The sequence below is a fragment of the Dromiciops gliroides genome, chromosome 2 (assembly GCF_019393635.1).
Source record: "Dromiciops gliroides isolate mDroGli1 chromosome 2, mDroGli1.pri, whole genome shotgun sequence".
NCBI classification, from domain to species: domain Eukaryota; kingdom Metazoa; phylum Chordata; class Mammalia; order Microbiotheria; family Microbiotheriidae; genus Dromiciops; species Dromiciops gliroides.
This window is the reverse complement of record NC_057862.1, coordinates 428,270,393-428,288,988: the sequence shown is the minus strand read 5'-3', so window position 1 is coordinate 428,288,988 and position 18,596 is coordinate 428,270,393. Positions and strand designations below refer to the sequence as shown.

Genomic DNA, 18,596 nt, shown 5'->3' with positions numbered 1-18,596 from the left:
TTATAATCACTGTCATGGCTACATAGGAGCAAAATGGCATTTTTGGGGAAGGAAGAACACATTCTAGGATTAGTGGCTAAGATGAGTAAGGTCACCTTTCATTCAGATCCATTTTTATTCCTGGTAAGTAGTGTTGGGGAGGGGAGGAAAGCAGCTCCTTTATGGACTCTGGGATTTAAAAAGATTCTCTCCTTTCTCCTGAGCACCTTGAAGCCATCAAGGATCAACCTTTTAGTGTGTAGTATGGCTGGTCTCTGCACAAAGTTGACTCATTTCTCTGGTTCCAGGAGAACCCCAGTCAACTAAAACAAACATATATACACATACCCAAGGCCTTGTACTTAGTAGGTGCTTGAAAAATGTTGAAAGCAATCTCATCATCTATAAGGAAACATGAGTTTCCGTTCACAACATCCCCCTTTAAGTAGTCAGTTATCTAGTTTCTATTTGAATACCTTCAGTGATGGAAAGCTCACTTACCTACCAAGACAACCAATTTCACTTTTTGACAATTCAGTTTTTAGGAAGCTTTTCCTTTATATTGAGTTTAATATCTTTGTGTAAAGTTGAAATTAGGATTATAGAAAAGGGAACATACTAGCGGGTTATTTTAACCCCATAAAAATAAAGCCCAGCCTGAACTCCTAAGTTAGGTTAGGATTCCCAGGCTCTCATGTGCAGTTCAGTGTAATGGAAAAAAAAATTTGGATTTTAGTTCAATTTAGGCTCTGACACTAATTGTGCGATTTGGGCAAATCACTTCCTCTCCTTAAGTCTCCTCTGTATAATGGGGTTTTATATATATATACACACACCAAATGTATATATACATTTGCTTACTTCATGGAGTTGTGAGAAAAGTGCTTTGTAAAGCTTCAAGTGTCAAGTAATTGTGAGTTGGTGTGATTATTAGATCATTTAAGTGTTATCATTTAATACCATTTAGTAAATTCCCATCCGGGTCAGGCTGCTTGTGAAGAAACTTGCTGCCTCAGTTTCCCTGTCAAGAAATCAGTGCTGAGAAGCTATTTTCCGCAATCCCTTTCCTTCCCTCCAACACTGGCATATCGCCGGCGTGGAGAAATTGAAGGTGTGAGCAATGAGTTAACAGAGCTAAGGGGGCTGAAACCTAGTATCCTGCTCAGGCTCAATTGCTGCGTGGGTGGAGGTGAAGCTGTGTCCCTGGGCTGGGGACCAGCTGAAGGGGAACTGCTGCAGTTCCATTTCCTCTTTCGTGTTTCCACATTTCACATTTATTCCATCCAAGATGCCAGCGTTCGCAAACGGGAGGAAGGACGGGCAAGCAGCGCCAGAGCAAGTGGGCATCTGGGAGGGGGATTCCTAACCTTTGATCCAAGGAGGGAGAGGAGAAAAGGAGGAAGAGTAACCTTTGTACAAAGAGCAGACCAATGCAGAGAAGTTGATGGATGCTCTCTGAATTCTTTCGCCCCCAATCCTCCTTCGCGTCCCAAACCTTGTCTAAGCGTGGTGCCCAGGGAAGCGATTCTCGTGAGGGATCCTGGTCTTTAGGAGCAGTCGAGACCGGGCCTTAAGGGGTACCAGGAAGGACGAGGGGCAGGGTCCAGGGAGGTCTAATGACAGTCCAACCTCCCTACTCCCTTCTTTGCAAGAGCATCTCTAGACTGGCTACACACAAGCTCAAACCTCTTTTAACTTTCTCCCTTTGCGAGGAAAAGCCGAGACTAGAAGGAGGGAGAGAAGGAAGGAGGTGAAGAAAAGAGAGGGAGGAGCTCCGTCCTTGCGCGCGCCCGTTTGAGTGTGAGTGAGAGGAAGGGCGCGCGCTCTCTCCCGTCCGCCGGGCGCGCGCTCTCTCCCGTCCGCCGGGCGCGCGTTCCCTTCCGCGCCGGTTCTCCGGGAACGCGTAGCCTGCACTCGCTCCAGCTGTAGTTAGTCTGCACCTCGGCGGGCGCCGGAGAGGAGCAGAGCTGAGCCGAGCCGAGCGGAGCGGACGGGAGAACAGAGGACAGGACGCGAGAGGAGTGGCACGGAGTAGAGTCTGGGGCAGCGGGAGAAGAAAGTCGAGCCACCTCCTCCCTAGAGCCAGCGCTGGGGCGCGGGGAGAGCGAGCCAGCCGGGCAAACAAAGGAGCAGCAGCCGGCGGCGGCGGGGGGCTGCCGGGCGGGCACGGGGAGAGGGAGGACGGGACTCTTTGTCTTCTGGAGGGGACACTTCCTAGAGGGAGAGCTGCGAGAAGGGGCCGCCCGGAGCCGCAGCTGTGTGCGCCCCGGCCGGGCGGGCGGACAGAGAATGCGGCGCTCTTGGCCGGTTCCAGAGCTCAGCGCGCCCCGGACAGCAGCGGGCGCGGGCAGCTGAACCTCCCCCCAAGCCCCTGACTTGTGTGTGTGAAGGGAGGACCCGGCTTGGGCCGAAGAGTCTGGGGACTTTTTCTTGGCTTTCCCAAGTCCAGTTTAGGACTGGGAGGCTCGAGCTTCCCGCGCCAGAGGGGTTGGACACACGTGGAGACCTCGGGGGACGCTACCCTGCCGCGGTGCGGAGGGAGAGTGGTCGCTCTGCCAAGTGTGCTGCCTCCAGGGAACTCCCCTGGATCGCCTCGCCCCCCGCCCACAGGCAGCGCCTGGGCTTGAAGCCTCTCCGCCCGGGAGGGGATCGACTTGGGGCGGATGCTGGTGGGGAAGAACTGAGGCACTTTGCGGGAGGAGAGAGTCTCCAGGAAAAGAGAGAGGCGAGAGAACCTGACGTCTCCCCCCTGTCCCCCGTCCCTCTTCTCCTTTTGGGGGGGACAACCCAGAGTTCGGGAGATATGGCCCTGGGCATGTGCACTTTCCTTTCTCCGGGCCCTGGTGGTTCGTCTTGAGCCCTAAGCTGAGCCGAGCCGGACTCTGGGGCGTTGCACCCGTGGAAGCGGTCACTGACTCTATTGCCTTCCCCCGACGCCGGGCTCAGAGTCAGAGGCAGTGGGAACCGGCTGGCTTCGGCGGGCCCGTCGGGCGCCGCCACCATGGAGGAGTGGCGACAGTGCGGCCGCTGGCTCATTGACTGCAAAGTCCTGCCCCCCAACCACAGGGTAGTGTGGCCCTCGGCCGTGGTCTTCGACCTGGCCCAGGCGCTGAGAGATGGGGTCCTCTTGTGTCAGCTGCTACACAACCTCTCACCTGGATCTATAGACCTCAAAGATATCAACTTCAGGCCACAGATGTCCCAGGTAAGTGGCTTTGGGCCTGGGGAGATGGGATTGGAGAGAGAGATTTAGATCTGGAAAGAATTTTATAGACGGTATAGTCCCACTTCTTATTTTATAGATCAGGAAATGGAGCCTCTAAGAGGTTAAGTGACTTGCCTGTGTTCATACAGCTGCTAAGTGACAGAGAAAGACTTTTAGATTATCAATATTTCTCATTCCTTCTTTCCTCCACCACTCTTGGGTACCATCGCTTTCTCTTTTATCCCATTTAAAGAGATGTAGCTGAGCATAAAATGGGAGTGAGGAATAGACGATTCGGCTTCTAAAACTCTTGCTGTCCTGTTAGTTCCCATAACTCAAAGGTCAGGAGATCATTAACCTCAAGTGCCCCCGGGCCCCCATGAACCATGCCTGGGCAAATTGGGGAGAAACTAAAGAGAACAGCGGAGGAGAAAAGGAATAGAGGAACAGGGATTTTCATGTCACTGACAGTTGTCTGGGCCCTCCCTTAGCACCTCCCCTAGTTTGCGGATCTCGGCTCTAACTCCTCCTCTCCTTCTTCCTGAATGGACTCTGCCTTCCAGAATTGGATTGGTTTTGCTTTTTTAAACAAATGAACTTTATTAAGGAAGAGTCATTTCAGGATAGTGACGGGAAAAGTTGGCTCCAGTATTCTAAGAACAGCTCTTCTGCCTGTTTATAATTGATCTGGAAGGGTGGAGGCCTTTTATCTCTAGATATCTGGATTACCCCCCTCCTACCCTACCCCATTCTACAGGGGTGCCTTGTTACAGTTTTTCTTTTCTTTTCTTTTTTTTGGTAGCAGTGTTTAAAAACATTGTAGTTCTTACCTGGTAACTTGGTGGTTGTATTAAAAAAAAAACAACCAACAGGCAATTTTGTAGCCTTGCTGGGCAAGCAGTTTGAAGTATCTGTGGCAGAGAGTGTTTATTTTTTAGGGTAAGGGTTTGTAGAACCATAGAAATTAGGATTAGGGTGTTGTACTTAGTGAGAAGTAACACTGTTGGTTTTGATACACAGCCTTATCATGTTGTTTTTTTTTTTAATTTTTTTTAGTGAGGCAATTGGGGTTAAGTGACTTGCCCAGGGTCACACAGCTAGTAAGTGTTAAGTGTCTGAGGCCGGATTTGAACTCAGGTACTCCTGACTCCAGGGCCGGTGCTCTATCCACTGCGCCACCTAGCCGCCCCCTTATCATGTTTTAAAATGCCAGTGGTGCTGGGCAGGGGTCACCTATTAGGGCATCACTTTTTTTTTTTTTTACTTGCAGCCTTGTCATGCAAAGAGAGACTTTTGGTCAAGAGACAAAGGAAGTCAGATTTGTTCATCAAATACTGGTCATTTCTCCTCTGCATTTTTTTTTCTTTTCAAAATAAACTCTCCAGTATATACTTAATGTTGTTCAGCTGTGTCTGATTCTGCATGACCCCATGGACTGTATATTCTCCCCTACCTGCCCCACAGTTAGACTGTGAGCTCCTTGAAAGCTTGGAATCCCCCCCCCCCCCAATTTCTTTGTATCTCCAGTGCTTAATTAGAACAAGGCATATGTTGTGGACTCATGTCCCACTCTATGTGATCCCATGGACTTTGTTTATGGGATTTTCTTGGCAAAGATACAGAATGGTTTGCTGTTTCCTACTTGTGTGTCCCATTTTACAGATGAAAAACTGTGGCAAATAGGAATTAGATGACTTGTCCAGCTTCACACAGTTAGTAAGTGTATGAGGTTGGATTTGAACTCAGATCTTCCTGATTCCAGGCCCAGCATTCTATCCATTGTACCACCTAGCTATCCCAATCTACAGTATGGTCAACTTAAGTGTGGGGCAGGAAGGTGTCACAGTGGATAGAGTACTGGGCTAGGAGTCAGGAAGATTCGTTTTCCTGAATTTATATTGGGCCTCAGACACTATCTGTGTGATCCTGAGCAAGTACTTCACCCTGTTTGCCTCAGTTTCCTCATCTGTCAAATGAGCTGGAGAAGGAAATGGCAGACCAGTATCTTTGCCTAGAAAACCCCAAATGGGATATCGAAGTCAGACACAACTGAATGACAATGACAACAACATTTTAAGTGTGTGTGTGAAATCCTTTTTTTGATGTAAATTGTATTTTTGCTTCTTGAAAGCAATCAAGCCAATTCTATTCTTTGAAGATGGCATCTCTTACTTCTTATTGCCAACTGGCTTTCACTAGATTTTTCTTTAACATTATTGGATATCCTTTTCTAAACTGATCAGGAGCTGGAACTGTGATTTCCTGGGCATAAAGAGGTCCCAGTGAAGAATCCTCTCTGCCAATACAGGATGGCATCTTTTCTGCAATCCTCATTTCAGAGAGTTGTTTACAGCAGTGATGTCAAATTCAAGTAGCAGTTGTGGTACCCAGCAGTCCGAACGGGGACTTGGAAAACCCACATTAACATTTTCTATGTTCTATTATATTTTTATTTATTTTGTTAAATGTGTTGTCTGTTTTGTTTTGTTTTTTGTTTTTGTTTTGCAGGGCAATGGGGGTTAAGTGACTTGCCCAGGGTCACACAGCTAGTAAGTGTAAAGTGTCTGAGGCCGGATTTGAACTCAGGTACTCCTGAATCCAGGGCCAGTGCTTTATCCACTGCGCCACCTAGCCACCCCCTAAATGTGTTGTCAAGTGTTTTCAAGCATGAGTTTGACATCTCCGATCTACAATACCAAAAGGTTAACTGACTAGCCCAGTGTTATAAAACCATAATGTTTCAGAGGTGACACTTGAACATGGCCATGTCTTCCTGACTCCAGTGCCAGCTCTCCATCCACTATGTCATGCTGACTCTTAGCCTTTTTTAATCTTAATGGTATATGTGCTACCTTTCTTCTTTCTTTCTTTTTTTTTTTTTAGTGAGGCAATGGGGGTTAAGTGACTTGCCCAGGGTCACACAGCTAGTAAGTGTTAAGTGTCTGAGGTCGGATTTGAACTCAGGTACTCCTGACTCCAGGGCCGGTGCTCTATCCACCTCGCCATCTAGCTGCCCCATGTGCTACCTTTCTTAAGGAGACAATAAAGCTAACTCTGTGGCCCTCCTAGGGAAAGGGAAAAGGGTATCTTTACTATACCTTTACTATATCTTTATACTATTATCTTTATACTCTCTGGCTTTGGTGCTTGATACCTCTGGGATTCAGGGCCCCAGATTTGGTTAGCATCATCTATTTCTATCTCAGCAGTGTGGAGATTTCTTCTCATCTTTCATGAGTGGTTCTTGTCCCTGTAGAAGTCCTTCACATGGGATATGTCCAACCTTCTGGAGACTGTTCTGAATCTTTCAGTGAAAACTTCCTTTTATTATGGTTAACAATTCACCAATTAACTCTCCTTATAAAGGGGGTAAGGATACAAAGAGGCCTTAATATCCCGTGTACCCAAATCTTGTTCCACTAATTTTTTTTTGTTTTTTTTTTTTTGGTGAGGTAATTGGGGTTAATCAACTTGCCCAGGGTCACACAGCTAGTTATGTGTTAAGTGTCTGAGGCCGGATTTGAACTCCTGAATCCAGGGCTGCTGCTTTATCCACTGTGCTGCCTAGCTGCCCCTCCACTAATTTTTTAATTGCAGTGCCAACTTTTGGGCGGTATCTTTCTCCCCAAATTAAATAGTAGCTGCAAAAAATAATATTCGTGACTGCATTTGAAAATGCAAAGCTCAGAATTTGAGATGAGTCAATGATTCTTGCTGTCCATACCCCCTAACCCTCCCCACCCCCATCCCAAATAGTGTGTACTGAATGAATATCTGATGCTGTCTTTTGTTGATGGGCGTAAGCAGCTGGCTTTACCAAATCTTTCCAAATGCCCTTTGCTACTTTGACCTTTTCAGTGGAAGAAGCTTGAGCAAATAATACTGCCTTATACTGCCACAGGATCTGCCTCAAAGAAGCTCAGCTTTCCACCAGTCTTCTTATTAGGTCACAGGGGAGGAGGGATAGAGGTCATGCCCATCTTAGAAAGGTTCTAAAGTTCAAGGCCATCAGTCAGTAAACATTTATTAAGCACCTACTTCTATGTGCCAGGCACTGCACTAAATGTTGGTGTTAAAAAGAAAGGCAAAAGACAGTCCTTGCTTTCAAGGAGTTCAAAATCTAAAGTGAGAGCATGCAAAGAACTATGTACAAACAAGCTATTTACAGGACAAATAGAGAATTATGAGCTGAGGGAAGGCACTAGAATTAAAGGGGACTTGCCCAAAGTCAAGTAATCAAGAGCAAAAATAAGGTTAGGGATTATCTCTATTTTGAGAGGGAGAGGAAAGAAAGACTATTTCAAATGCTTGACTGGAAGGCATTCTCTTATCTTAATGTAAAGACAGGATTTTCCCCTGGAGGCACCTTTTATTCAAAGCCAGGAAATGCCTGGTGGAACCCAATTAAGATTGGCTTGTCAGCTCGCCTTGCTGTGCTGGCTGAGATGACCAGCCAGCCAGCAGAAAAGAGAGTTCTCTGTGCCCTACTGTTTAGAGTTTGCACCATAGCTTCCTCCTTGACTTTGGCCCTTGAAGAGCCTGACCTGAAAGAGCCTGGGCATTGTTGGGGGGCATTTAGTGGTCATTCTGGTTTATTGATGGAGCCCTCCCTGATCTCCTTGTCAGCTTCCCAAATGCAGTTCGGTCTGGTTTGTGAACTTTAATTCCATTTCTGAAACTCAGTAATCAGCTGAGCTAGGAACTGCAAGAACAATTCTGTAATCAACTTCTGAGGCCCTGAGCTGTGGCAGGCCAAGAAGAGCCCTTCCCCTGCTCCATCCTACACTCTAGTGATTTTTATATCAGTATCTAGAGGAGGGCACTGGAAGAGAAATAAATAACTGTCCACTACCATGGCAGAGGACAGCAATGAAAAGCAGGAGATTTATATGTTCACTATATTTGTTCAACAAACATTTACTGAGCGCTTACCATGTGCTCAGTTTCATGAGAAGTGCCTTAGGTGCTGTGGACAGTGTTCAGTGGAAAGGATTTGGGAGATCTAGGTTTTAACCCTAGCCCTTCTTTTTAACTCCTTGTGAGTTTGTGTTATTGTTTAGTCAATGCAGTGGCATCTGATTCTTCATGATCCCATTTGGGATTTTCTTGGCAAAGACATTGGAATGGTTCTTCTCCACCTTATTTTCCAGAAGAGGGAAACTGAGGCAAACAGGGTTAAGTGACTTGTCCAGGGTCACATAGCCAGCAAGTGTCTGAGTTGGACTTGAACTCTGAAAGATGTGTCTTCCTGATTCCAAGCCTAGTGCTCTATCAACTGTACCACCTCGCTGTGCTTTGTGACTTTATACAAGTCCCTTTTCTTTTCTGGGCCTCTGTTTTCCCATCTGTAAAACGGTGAAAGGAAGGTGAAGTAAGAGCAGGTGATCTTTTCTAGTTCAGACATTCTTCCAGCTCTGACAGTCTGGTTCAGTAAGTATTAGACAATTCCTTTTCTCAGAGGGCTTATTGTATGTGCATATGTGCAATTTATAAATGATGAGAAAAAGTAATAGTGGAACATATGCATGCTAACATAAGGTTTATGAAAGTATATTAAATATCTTTCTGTAATTCTCCCTTCTCCTTTTGAAAGCAACTTAACTGACTAGTTTGAAAGCCTCTTGGGCTGCAAATTGGGAGGGAAAAATTGGCATTTCCTGTGATACCCCTCAGCTAATCCTACAAGTCTTCATGTACTGCTATTCCCTGAAGTCTTTAGATGCTTCGAAGGTGAGTCTGTAACTCGGTAAGCTGATTGTCAAGTTTGAGTGCCATCCTGTGCACACCAGACAGCTCTCTTATCCACCAATTTCCTCATAATTAAAGGAGAAAGCTTCCCACCTCTATCACTGCTTAGATTTCCCAGTAGTTTTCCAGGTGTGCTGCCCTGACAGTATTGAGATTTTATGCCTTGACTTCATTTTGTTCCCAGTGATTTTCCTCTCATAATTGCTCCCTTAAACATTTTACACTAGATTATTACATTTAAAACCAGCATTTGTAGTGAATGGGGACCCTTCATCTGGTCTCAGTCATTCCTTTTTTTTCCTTCTCCCTTCTTCAAGCTTAAATCCATATTGACATATCTTGAATGAGTTCAGATTAATATTTCAAAGTATCTTACCTGATGGGCCTGAAGTAGCTCCATACAATAATAAACATATATTTATTCCATTAAACTCAACACATTTATTGAATACCTACTAAGTCAAAGGTTCTGTGCTACACCCTTGGAGAGAGAGAAAAATAAATGAAGCCTAATCCCAGTCCTTCTTACCTCGTGGAGCTCGCTATATGTTGGGAGAATGCAACATATAGGAGAGTATTTAACATATCCTGAGTGTTGTACTTAGACTGGGGAGCAGGGATACTAGAGAAATCAGCCAGAGTCAGTCCTTCTCCTATATGACATTGTAGAATTGGCTAATGGTTTCATTTCTTCCTTCACACTTCCCTCTAAATAATGATAGTTAACATTTATATAGCACTATGTTCTAGGCACTGTGATAAATGCTTTACAATTATCTTCATTTGATCCTCACAATGACTCTAGGAGGGAGGTGCTAGTATTTTCTCCATTTTTACAGATGAGGAAACTGAGGTAAACAGGTTAAGTGACTTTCTCAGTGTCACACAGCTAGTAAATATCTGAGACCTGACTTGAACTGGAGTCTTCTCAGATGCTCTGTCTGCCCTTTTTCTCTTTCTTTCTTCCCCCCTCTCTTTCTTTCTTTTTCTCTCTCCCTCTCTCCCTCCCTCTCTCCCTCTCCCTTATATGTCTCTATCACCCCTTGCCCCCACCCCCATGCATAAATTTTAGGTTGAAATAGCAGGAGGAAACTGATTCCAAAGGGAAGGAGTGAGGGCTACCATGGACAGTTTAGGATTGATTCTCAAAGTGCTCCCCCACTATTCGTACGTGCTTTATATTTTTTCTGAGCACTTTCACATATGTGATCTCCATCAATCTTCACAGCACTCCCTGTGAGGTTAGATAAGGCATCTCACCTGACCAATGGGAAGACTTGAGACCCAAGGATGTGAAAAGGCTTGCCCATTATTAACACAGTAGTAGAACTGGAATTAGAGCCCAGGTCCCTCAACTTCCCATTCAGGGCCTTTGAGTCAGCAGGGATTGAGTGGAGGGGCAACTGAATTGCTGAGCTTGGAAGCCCCAAATGATTAGGTTACTAAAAACCAGTTCTCTCATGATTCTGAAAGCTCTTTGGGGTTGAATGAGCAAAGCAGCCATGAGCTAGATATTGCCGGCAATCTTTCAGGTCTGCTACCAACTTTTAGCAGGGCTCTTCAGTAGTTTCAAACGTTTAATAGAGAGTTAGATAAAACATTTATTGAGCACAATATGCCAGCCCCTGTGATAAGTTCTGGGCACACAAATACAATCAAGCAAGTTAGTAATTTCTCTCAAGGAGCTTACCATAGGGAAAGACAATATACAGAGCAGAGCTATAAAGGGGGAAGGTATGTATCTGGTTGGTGTGTTGGGGTGCGGAGATGGTCTAGAATGGGCATGGAGGTCTTGTTTAGGGCAAAATGAGGTACAAGTTCCCCTGTCATGGCCTGGCTTCTTATGAGAAAATCCACTATTCTGGTGGCATAGATGAGAGTGCTAGCAGGATTGTAGTCCAGAGAATAGGATATAGCATGAATTAAGTCCACTACTTTGAAATATTTAATTCATTCAATTTGCTTATGGGTATTTATACCTGGGTTACACTCTTTCCCCTCATTCTTGAATTCTTATCCGTGCATGAAATCCCAATTCAAATGCCATGTAGTTTAAGATGTTTTACCCGATTCCCCAGTCAACAACAGTGCTCTCACTTGGACCTTTTTTTTTTTTTGCACAGGGCAATGAGGGTTAAGTGACTTGCCCAGGGTCACACAGTTAGTTTCAAGTGTCTGAGGCTGGATTTGAAGTCAGGTTCTCCTGAATCCAGGGCTGGTGCTTTATCTACTGTGCTACCTAGCTGCCCTGCTCCCTTGGACCTTAAGGGAGATATTTTAATTTTTGGGTTTTTTTTGCACCTTCTTAATATGTTTACAAGATAGCTATATGGCACAGTGTATAGAGCCCTGGGTCTGGAGTCAGGAAGACCCATCTTCCTGCAGCCTCAGATATTTACTAGCTATGTGACCCTGAGCAAGTCACTTAACCCTGTTTGCCTCAGTTTCCTCACTTGTAAAATGAGCTGGAGGAGGAGATGGCAAAACACTCCAGAAAATCCCAAATGGGGTCACAAAGAGTCAGACATGATAGAACAATTATCACTATGAATTTACCATGTGGTATTGTGTAGAAATGTAGGTAAAGACAGCTGGCCTCAAAACCAGGGAGACCTAGGTGCAAGTCCCCCTGTGCTGTGTGACCCTATGACTGTCCCTTAACTTCTCAGTGCTCTAGACAACTCTCTATATTAGGAAGAGAAGATGACAACCTGCATTGGGAGAGGGAGTTTCCTCACCTGGAAGTTCTCTATACCAATGAAATCACAAGCCTTCAAGTCCCTATTCTTATCTTATTGTATATTAAAGTTTTTGTGTTTTCTCCCCTACCAGAGCCTTTGCCATTATATAAACTTGGTATCTCCTGTAGTGTTTAGCACAGGGCACATAACATACAGGAGATTAAATAAATATTTGTTGAGCGAATGAAAACTCATCTGGTTTATTTAATCAAGAGTCATATCTTCAGGGAATAATCCCTACCCTTTTGGAGGCAAAATATTTCAGCTGGGGGGTAGGGCGGGCAGTGGATAGAGTGCTGGGCCTGGAGTCTGGAAGATCTAAGTTCAAATCTGGCCTTAGATATTGCAGTATCTTTGTAAACAAACAAACAAACAAAAACAACAAACAACAACTGAAAAGCAACCAAAGAATCAGGCTTAGGCTAGATCAAGGAGAGAGCTGGCATCACACAAAAGCAGATGGCCTTTTTTTTTTTTTTTTTGCACAGGGCAATGAGGGTTAACTGACTTGCCCAGGATCACACAGCTGGTAAGTGTCAAGTGTCTAAGGCCAGATTTGACCTCAGGTCCTCCTGAATCCAAGGCTGGTGCTTTATCCACTGCACCACCTAACTGCCTCTCAGGGCTACAGAATTGACTGGTAGAAGGAACACATGAGAGGTCACCACTGAATGATTATTAGTGGAGAATGACCTTTCTGTGGGTAGTTCCCGTATTTGTCAGCCCTGCTTGCTATGAATCACCATCAATGGAGGGATTTTCCCACCATTCCTGAGAGTGAATTTCTCACTCTTGCCTGGTGTATTCCGAGAAGGATGCTTGGGATCAAACTGGGGTCACTGGTGTGGACATTTGCACACCTTAGTGCTTTGCATAGAAATGAGGTTATTCTGATGCTTTAACGAGTTGAGTGCTTTGCTGATGCATTGGCATTGCCTCCCTTTTCACATCTTTCTTTGTTTTCTGAGGTGTGCCTTGTAGCACTCCAATCTACCTTTAGGATGATGTGTTTGGAGCATTTGTCATCACTAGTGGGTCTAGCCATATGAATTGTATTCTAATTGGAATTGATTACCAAATTGGTAACTTTCAACTGACATCCTAGGATGCTGTGCTAAGTACAGCTCTTAAAGATCTGTCAAGCTTGTCCTATTCTTTTAGATGGAAGGGAAGGGCTATCAGAGATGTAGCCACTTTCTCTCTCCTACTTAAGTGCCAGTGACTCACTAGTGTCTCCTCAAACTGAGTGTCAAGCCCCTTACCCTGGAACCTAACACCTTCCATGCTCTGGATTCAACCTGCCTTTTCTTCTTTACCTTAAAGTGGCCTTATGGGATCCAGCTAAACTAGATTATTTAATACTTTGCAAATATATCCCAGGCTTGCCCATCTCTGTGGTTTGCTTAGCCACTTATTTTCCCCCAAACAATCTGCCTCTCTCCTAATCTACCTTCATTCCTTACCTATGAAAATCCTATCTACTCTTCCTTTAAAATACAGCTTAGGGGACAGCTAGGTGGCACAGTGGATAAAGTGCCGGCCCTGGATTCAGGAGGACCTGAGTTCAAATCCGGCCTCTGACACTTGACACTTACTAGCTGTGTGACCCTGGGCAAGTCACTTAACCATCATTGCCTCGGAAAAATAAAAAAAGATAAAAGATAAAATATAGCTTATATGCTGCTGCTTCCATGGAATCTACTTGATCTTCCTCTCTACTCCCAAAGCTGGAAGTGATCATCTCTTCTTCCTCAGAAGCCTCATCGCACTAAATACCTTTTTTTGTTGTTGTTCAGTCATTTCGGTCATATCTAACTTTTGGTGACCCTATTTAGTGTTTTCTTGGTAAAGATATTCTAGTGGTTTGCCATTTCCTTCTCCAGCTCATTTTACAGATGAGGAAACTGAGGCAAATAGGGTTAAGTGACTTGTCCAGGGTTACATAGCTACTAAGTGTCTGAGGCCAGCTTTGAACTTAGGAAGATGAGTCTTTCTGACTTTGGGCCTTATACACTTCCCTGCTGTACCACACATCCACTATTTTGTACTTTGTAATCCAGTAATTTGCGGACATCTCTTATCCCTTTTTGGAACCTCATGGAAGGCTAGAACCTGTGCCATAGACATTTTTGTATCTCTCTTAGGGCTACTACGAGGCCTGGTAAGTGATATGAGTTTTTGAATAACCCATTGGATAGTGAATGGGAAAGGAAAACATTTATTCATTATTTTTAATATGCTTGGCTTGGGTGAAAGTATTTTCTTTCTCTTTAAAATTGATTTCATTTTATTTTATGTTGGAGAAATACCTTTGTATCATGAAAGTGAGAGAGCCAGGGATCTAATGGGGTGTGGTTTAAGAGAACTGATCGGCTTCAGAGTAACAAACAAGTTGGTCTCTAGTGCTGGAGACAAGGTGGAGACACTGTAACATGACCCTCACAGAGGAAGTATGAAAATAGTTCAGTGGCAACACCTACAGAGAGGGGGAGAGAGGGAGGGAGAGGAAGAAGAGAGAGGAGAAAGAGAAGAAAAGGAAGGAGAGGAGAAAGGAAGAGAGAGGGGAAAAGAAATACAGGAGAGAAGAGTGAGGAAAAGAAGTGAGAGAGAGCAGGGAGGGAGAGGGGAGAAAGAGAGGAGGGAGAAAAAGGAAGGGAGAAAGATGGGAAGAGACAGAGAGAGGTAGAAAAGGAGAAAGGGAGAGCAGGGTGGGGGCTGGTGGCCTATTTGACTTGAAGCAGTGGTAGTGAAAGTCTTCAGACATCATTTTTTAACTTCTCGATGCCATAGGTATACTTCTGGGTCCCAGCAAGATTAAGCTGGATCCAGAGGAAGTCTGGCTAAGGGCAAGTGGTAAAGTAGAACACAGAGCTGGGCATCAGGAGACTTGTCACTCATTGTGTGCATGTGCTGGTAACTTCTCTGTGTAACTCAGTTTCCTTATTTGCAAAATGGGAATGTTGGCATGATGGTTTCTAAGGTCCTTTCCAGCACTAATGCTGTATGTCCTAACATTCCATATCCTATAAAGTCCCTTCCAGCTCTACTGCTCTGTTGTTTAAAAACCAATTTCTTACTGTGTATTTTAAAACCACCTACATTTCCCAATATCCTCTCCCCACCCAAAGATAGCCCTCCCTTACAGGGATAGAGATAGAACCTGTGACTTCATTGGTATAGAAAACTCCCAAGTGAGGAAAATCACTCTACCAGCACAACTCAGCACCTTCTCTGCAACTTATAGTTGTAGAAGGATGCTTAGACGTTAATTGACTTGGCTGTGGTCATATATTTTATAAAATAATAATTAAAAAAAAAGAAATAAAACTAATCAATGCCACCATCAAATCCAGTATATACTGTGTTCCACATTCATTGTTCCATACCTCTGCAAGGAAGTTCTAAGATACCTTTTGGCTCAAAAATTTTTCTAATAAAATAAAGTTAAGGGGTACATGGTCCAATACACTGATCTCATCATAAAGTTGTTCCTGGGCTTTTTCAAATATGTTTCTACCATGCTGCTCACTGTAGGAATTTTTGGTGGACTGCTGAAAGAAATCTTTAAAAAGCTTATACTTATGACATATGGATGTTCTTGATACCAATGATTAAGGAAGGCCTTGAGGATCTCAGAACCAGGATATGACTGTATTTTTATGAGTCAGACTGATATTTATTTCTTATCACAGATTAAACCAAGTAATCAGGGTAGAACCCTATTGAGGAAAAACATGGCTTGAATGGCATTTGATGTGAAAAATACTTGTGTCCTAGTTGACCACAAGCTCATTATGAGTCACTGATGTACCATGACTGCTTAAAAAATAACTCAGGCTTAGTATGCATAGATAAGTCTAGCATTCAAAATGAGGGAGGTAATTGTCTCATTGTGCTGAGTCCCATTCTAATGGGGGTACTGTTTCTGGTTGTGGGTACTGCATTTCAGGAGAGACATCATCAAATGGGAATGTGTTCAGAAGAAGGGTCACTGGCATGGTTTGATCCATGGGGTATTGGGTGGCAAGAGAACCCTCCCCCCCCCAGCAGTGCTATGAAAACATAGGGAGACATTGAGTATATTAATGGAGTAAGTGGATTAGATTCTAATTTTGATTATGTTTATCTGTGTACATGTTTTATTCCTCCCCCAGTCCTTGAGATCAGTCATTGTCCCCTTTATCCTTTTATTTACCCCAATGTTTAACTTACTGTATTGCACATGAAAGGTGCTTAATGTGTTTGCTAAATTAGTGAATGCTCATACTTTTGTAGTTATCCCTTCCACATCAAGGAGGTTAGGGGTGCAGCACCCCAGATATCTAGAAAATCTTCATACAGATTTTTGATCCTCTTGTTGTACCACAGAAGTCTGAATTATTATGGTATTAAAAGATAAAATATGTTGTTATTATACAACACCATACATATATTTTATACATTTCTGAGTTTTAAAACTTCTTCTGTCATCTGCTGGCCTTTGCGTGTCATCTGTGGCTTCCACAAAACTCCCCCCCACCCAAATTCCCACTTAATTTCTTATGCCAACCTGAGATATATTGAAACATCCATGGGGAAAGTTGTGATGTGGAAGGGAGAACGATATAAACATTAGCTTGGGTAGGTCCTGACTTTTGCAGAGTGTTAAGTTGTAAAAAGGCAACAGATTGAACAGCTCCTGGGAAAATTCTCACCCTTCTTGCACCCACTTTCTGCCTCCATAGCCCCTCACCCTTTCAAATGTGCATCGCATTTCTGTACATAGAACTCAGTGTTTCCATTTTGGCCAGCAATAAAAACGTATTTAGAAGAAACAAAAGTTTAGGCTGTTGGGATTGGCTCAAATAAAGCCCCTTTCTTGCCCCAACAGTCCAGCTATTTGGCAAAGATCTGCTGGTGTAGACACGACCCAAGAAATGGACAGAATCGAGAGCTTTGCCAGGACCTTGTTTGTATTTTGGTTTTTGTTTGATTTTTTGGCTGCAGTTCTCGAACTTGCATCTTTCCAGTAAGGAAGTCTCTTGTCTGTGTCCCCCTCCCCCAACATCCTCTGTCCTGGTTCCTAGTGACTAAACTGTAGCCACTGTTCCAATTCTTCCCTACTCCCCCTTTCCCGTTCCCCCAGAAGGCTTTCCCTGAGCTGTATCAACTTCTTCATGGACTCAGGGCTGCTACTGAATCCCCTTCCTAAGATTTCATCGGCTCCTTCTTGGATTGATCCAACTTGACTGAATTTTTCTGGGCACAGTCAGGTCTACTCCATATGGAGATTCTCCCCCCTTCCTTCCCTCCCCAACAAAAAGAATATTCAAGTAGTATTTATGGAACAATAGCTATGTACACAGACCACTGCTTAATAAATAGTAGTTGAACAAATTTGTAATGAGAGGGGCAATACTGGGGACACCTTCAACCTGCCCCATATGGAGGGCATGTTACTTTCTTTATCTGGAAGGGTGCTGCTTGAGAGCCCCACTGATAGCCACCAAATACAAAAGCAACTAGAAAAGGATCTCTAGCATGTTGGCTGGATCCTTTGTGTCAGATATAGACAAAGATGTGGACAAGAATTGCACAAATAAGGTAATCAGGAAGAGAAGGCGTTGAGATCAATATTAGTGGGGGGGGGGGTGTTTCCATACTAATAAGATCTGTTATCATCATAGTTAACATCTATATATTGCTTTAAGTTTTGTAAAACACCTTTATATTATCTCATTTGATCTGTGCAATAACCTTGTGAAGTGCTGTTATTATCACTATTTTACAAATGAGGGAACTGAGGCAGAGGTTAAGTGACTGGCCCAGGGTCACACAGCTAAGTATATATCTGAAACATCATTTGAATTCATGTTTTCCTCAGGGGAGGAGAGATAGAGGTTCTTTTCCAAATCCAACTACTGAAAATCCTTTTCCAAATCCAACATTCTACTTACTGAAGTACCTATGGATTTGTTGTTGTTATTCAGTTGTTTCAGTCATGTCTGACTCTTTGTGTCCCCATTTGGGGTTTTCTAGGCAAAGATACTGGAGTGGTTTGCCATTTCCTTCTCCAGCTCATTTTACAGATGAGAAAACTGAGACAAACAAGGTTAAGTGACTTGCCTAGGGTCACAAAGCTAGTAAGTGTCTGAGGCCAGATTTGAACTCAGAAAGATGAGTCTTCCTTATTCCAGGCCTGACACTCTATCAACTTCACCACCTAGCTGCCCCTCCATGCCTATGAATAGGGGATTATTTAAAAAAAAAAGATGTAGTCTTTGCCTGTGATGAGTTTTTATACATAGGATCATAGTTTGAGAGCTGGAAAAGAGCTCAGAGGTGGTCTAGGTTAAGTCCCTCCTTTTATCAATGAGGAAACTGAGGCATAGGGAGGTCAAGTGACTTGCCAAAGATCACAAATGTAATAAATGTCAGAGCAGGCTTGGGCACCCAGGACTCTGGCATTAGAGGCATGGCTCTTTCCACTGTACCATAGGGAGTTATTAAGGAAATTCAACTAATAGTTATTAAATATTAAGGCCTATTAAAGGCCTTTTTCTAGGTGCTGAAATACAAAGATGATTGACATCATCTTTTTTTTCTCAGAGCTTTCAGTCTAATAAGGCAGTTAAGACATACACAGTATATATACACATACATGCATCTGTATATACATGTATGTATGTGTGTTCATTTGTGCATGTGTGCATGTATGAATACACCCACACCCCCACACACAATACAGTGTGGTAAGTGCTATAAAAGAATTAAAATTATAAAAGCTAAGCACTACAGGAGTTCACTGAATGGGGAGATCATGGCAGATTGAAGAAAACAAAGAAAAATAAGAAGAATGTTTCACAGTTAAGCTGACTTTCAAAAGATGTTTATACCACACCAGAAAACCTTTCTTATTATAGTTACAACTCTTTTTTAAACCT

General features: G+C 43.7%; 1 protein-coding gene across 7 annotated transcripts in view; it reads left to right on the top strand.

Annotated features, from left to right (window-relative positions):
• The first annotated feature begins 2,980 nt into the window (after positions 1-2,980).
• VAV2 (vav guanine nucleotide exchange factor 2) overlaps positions 2,981-18,596 on the top strand; it is a 453,394-nt gene continuing 437,778 nt past the window's right edge. For all 7 annotated transcript variants that reach the window (XM_043987096.1, XM_043987093.1, XM_043987091.1 and 4 more), the window contains exon 1: positions 2,981-3,184. In XM_043987096.1, the coding sequence (XP_043843031.1) occupies positions 2,981-3,184 (204 nt within the window). The remainder of the gene's footprint in view (positions 3,185-18,596) is intronic.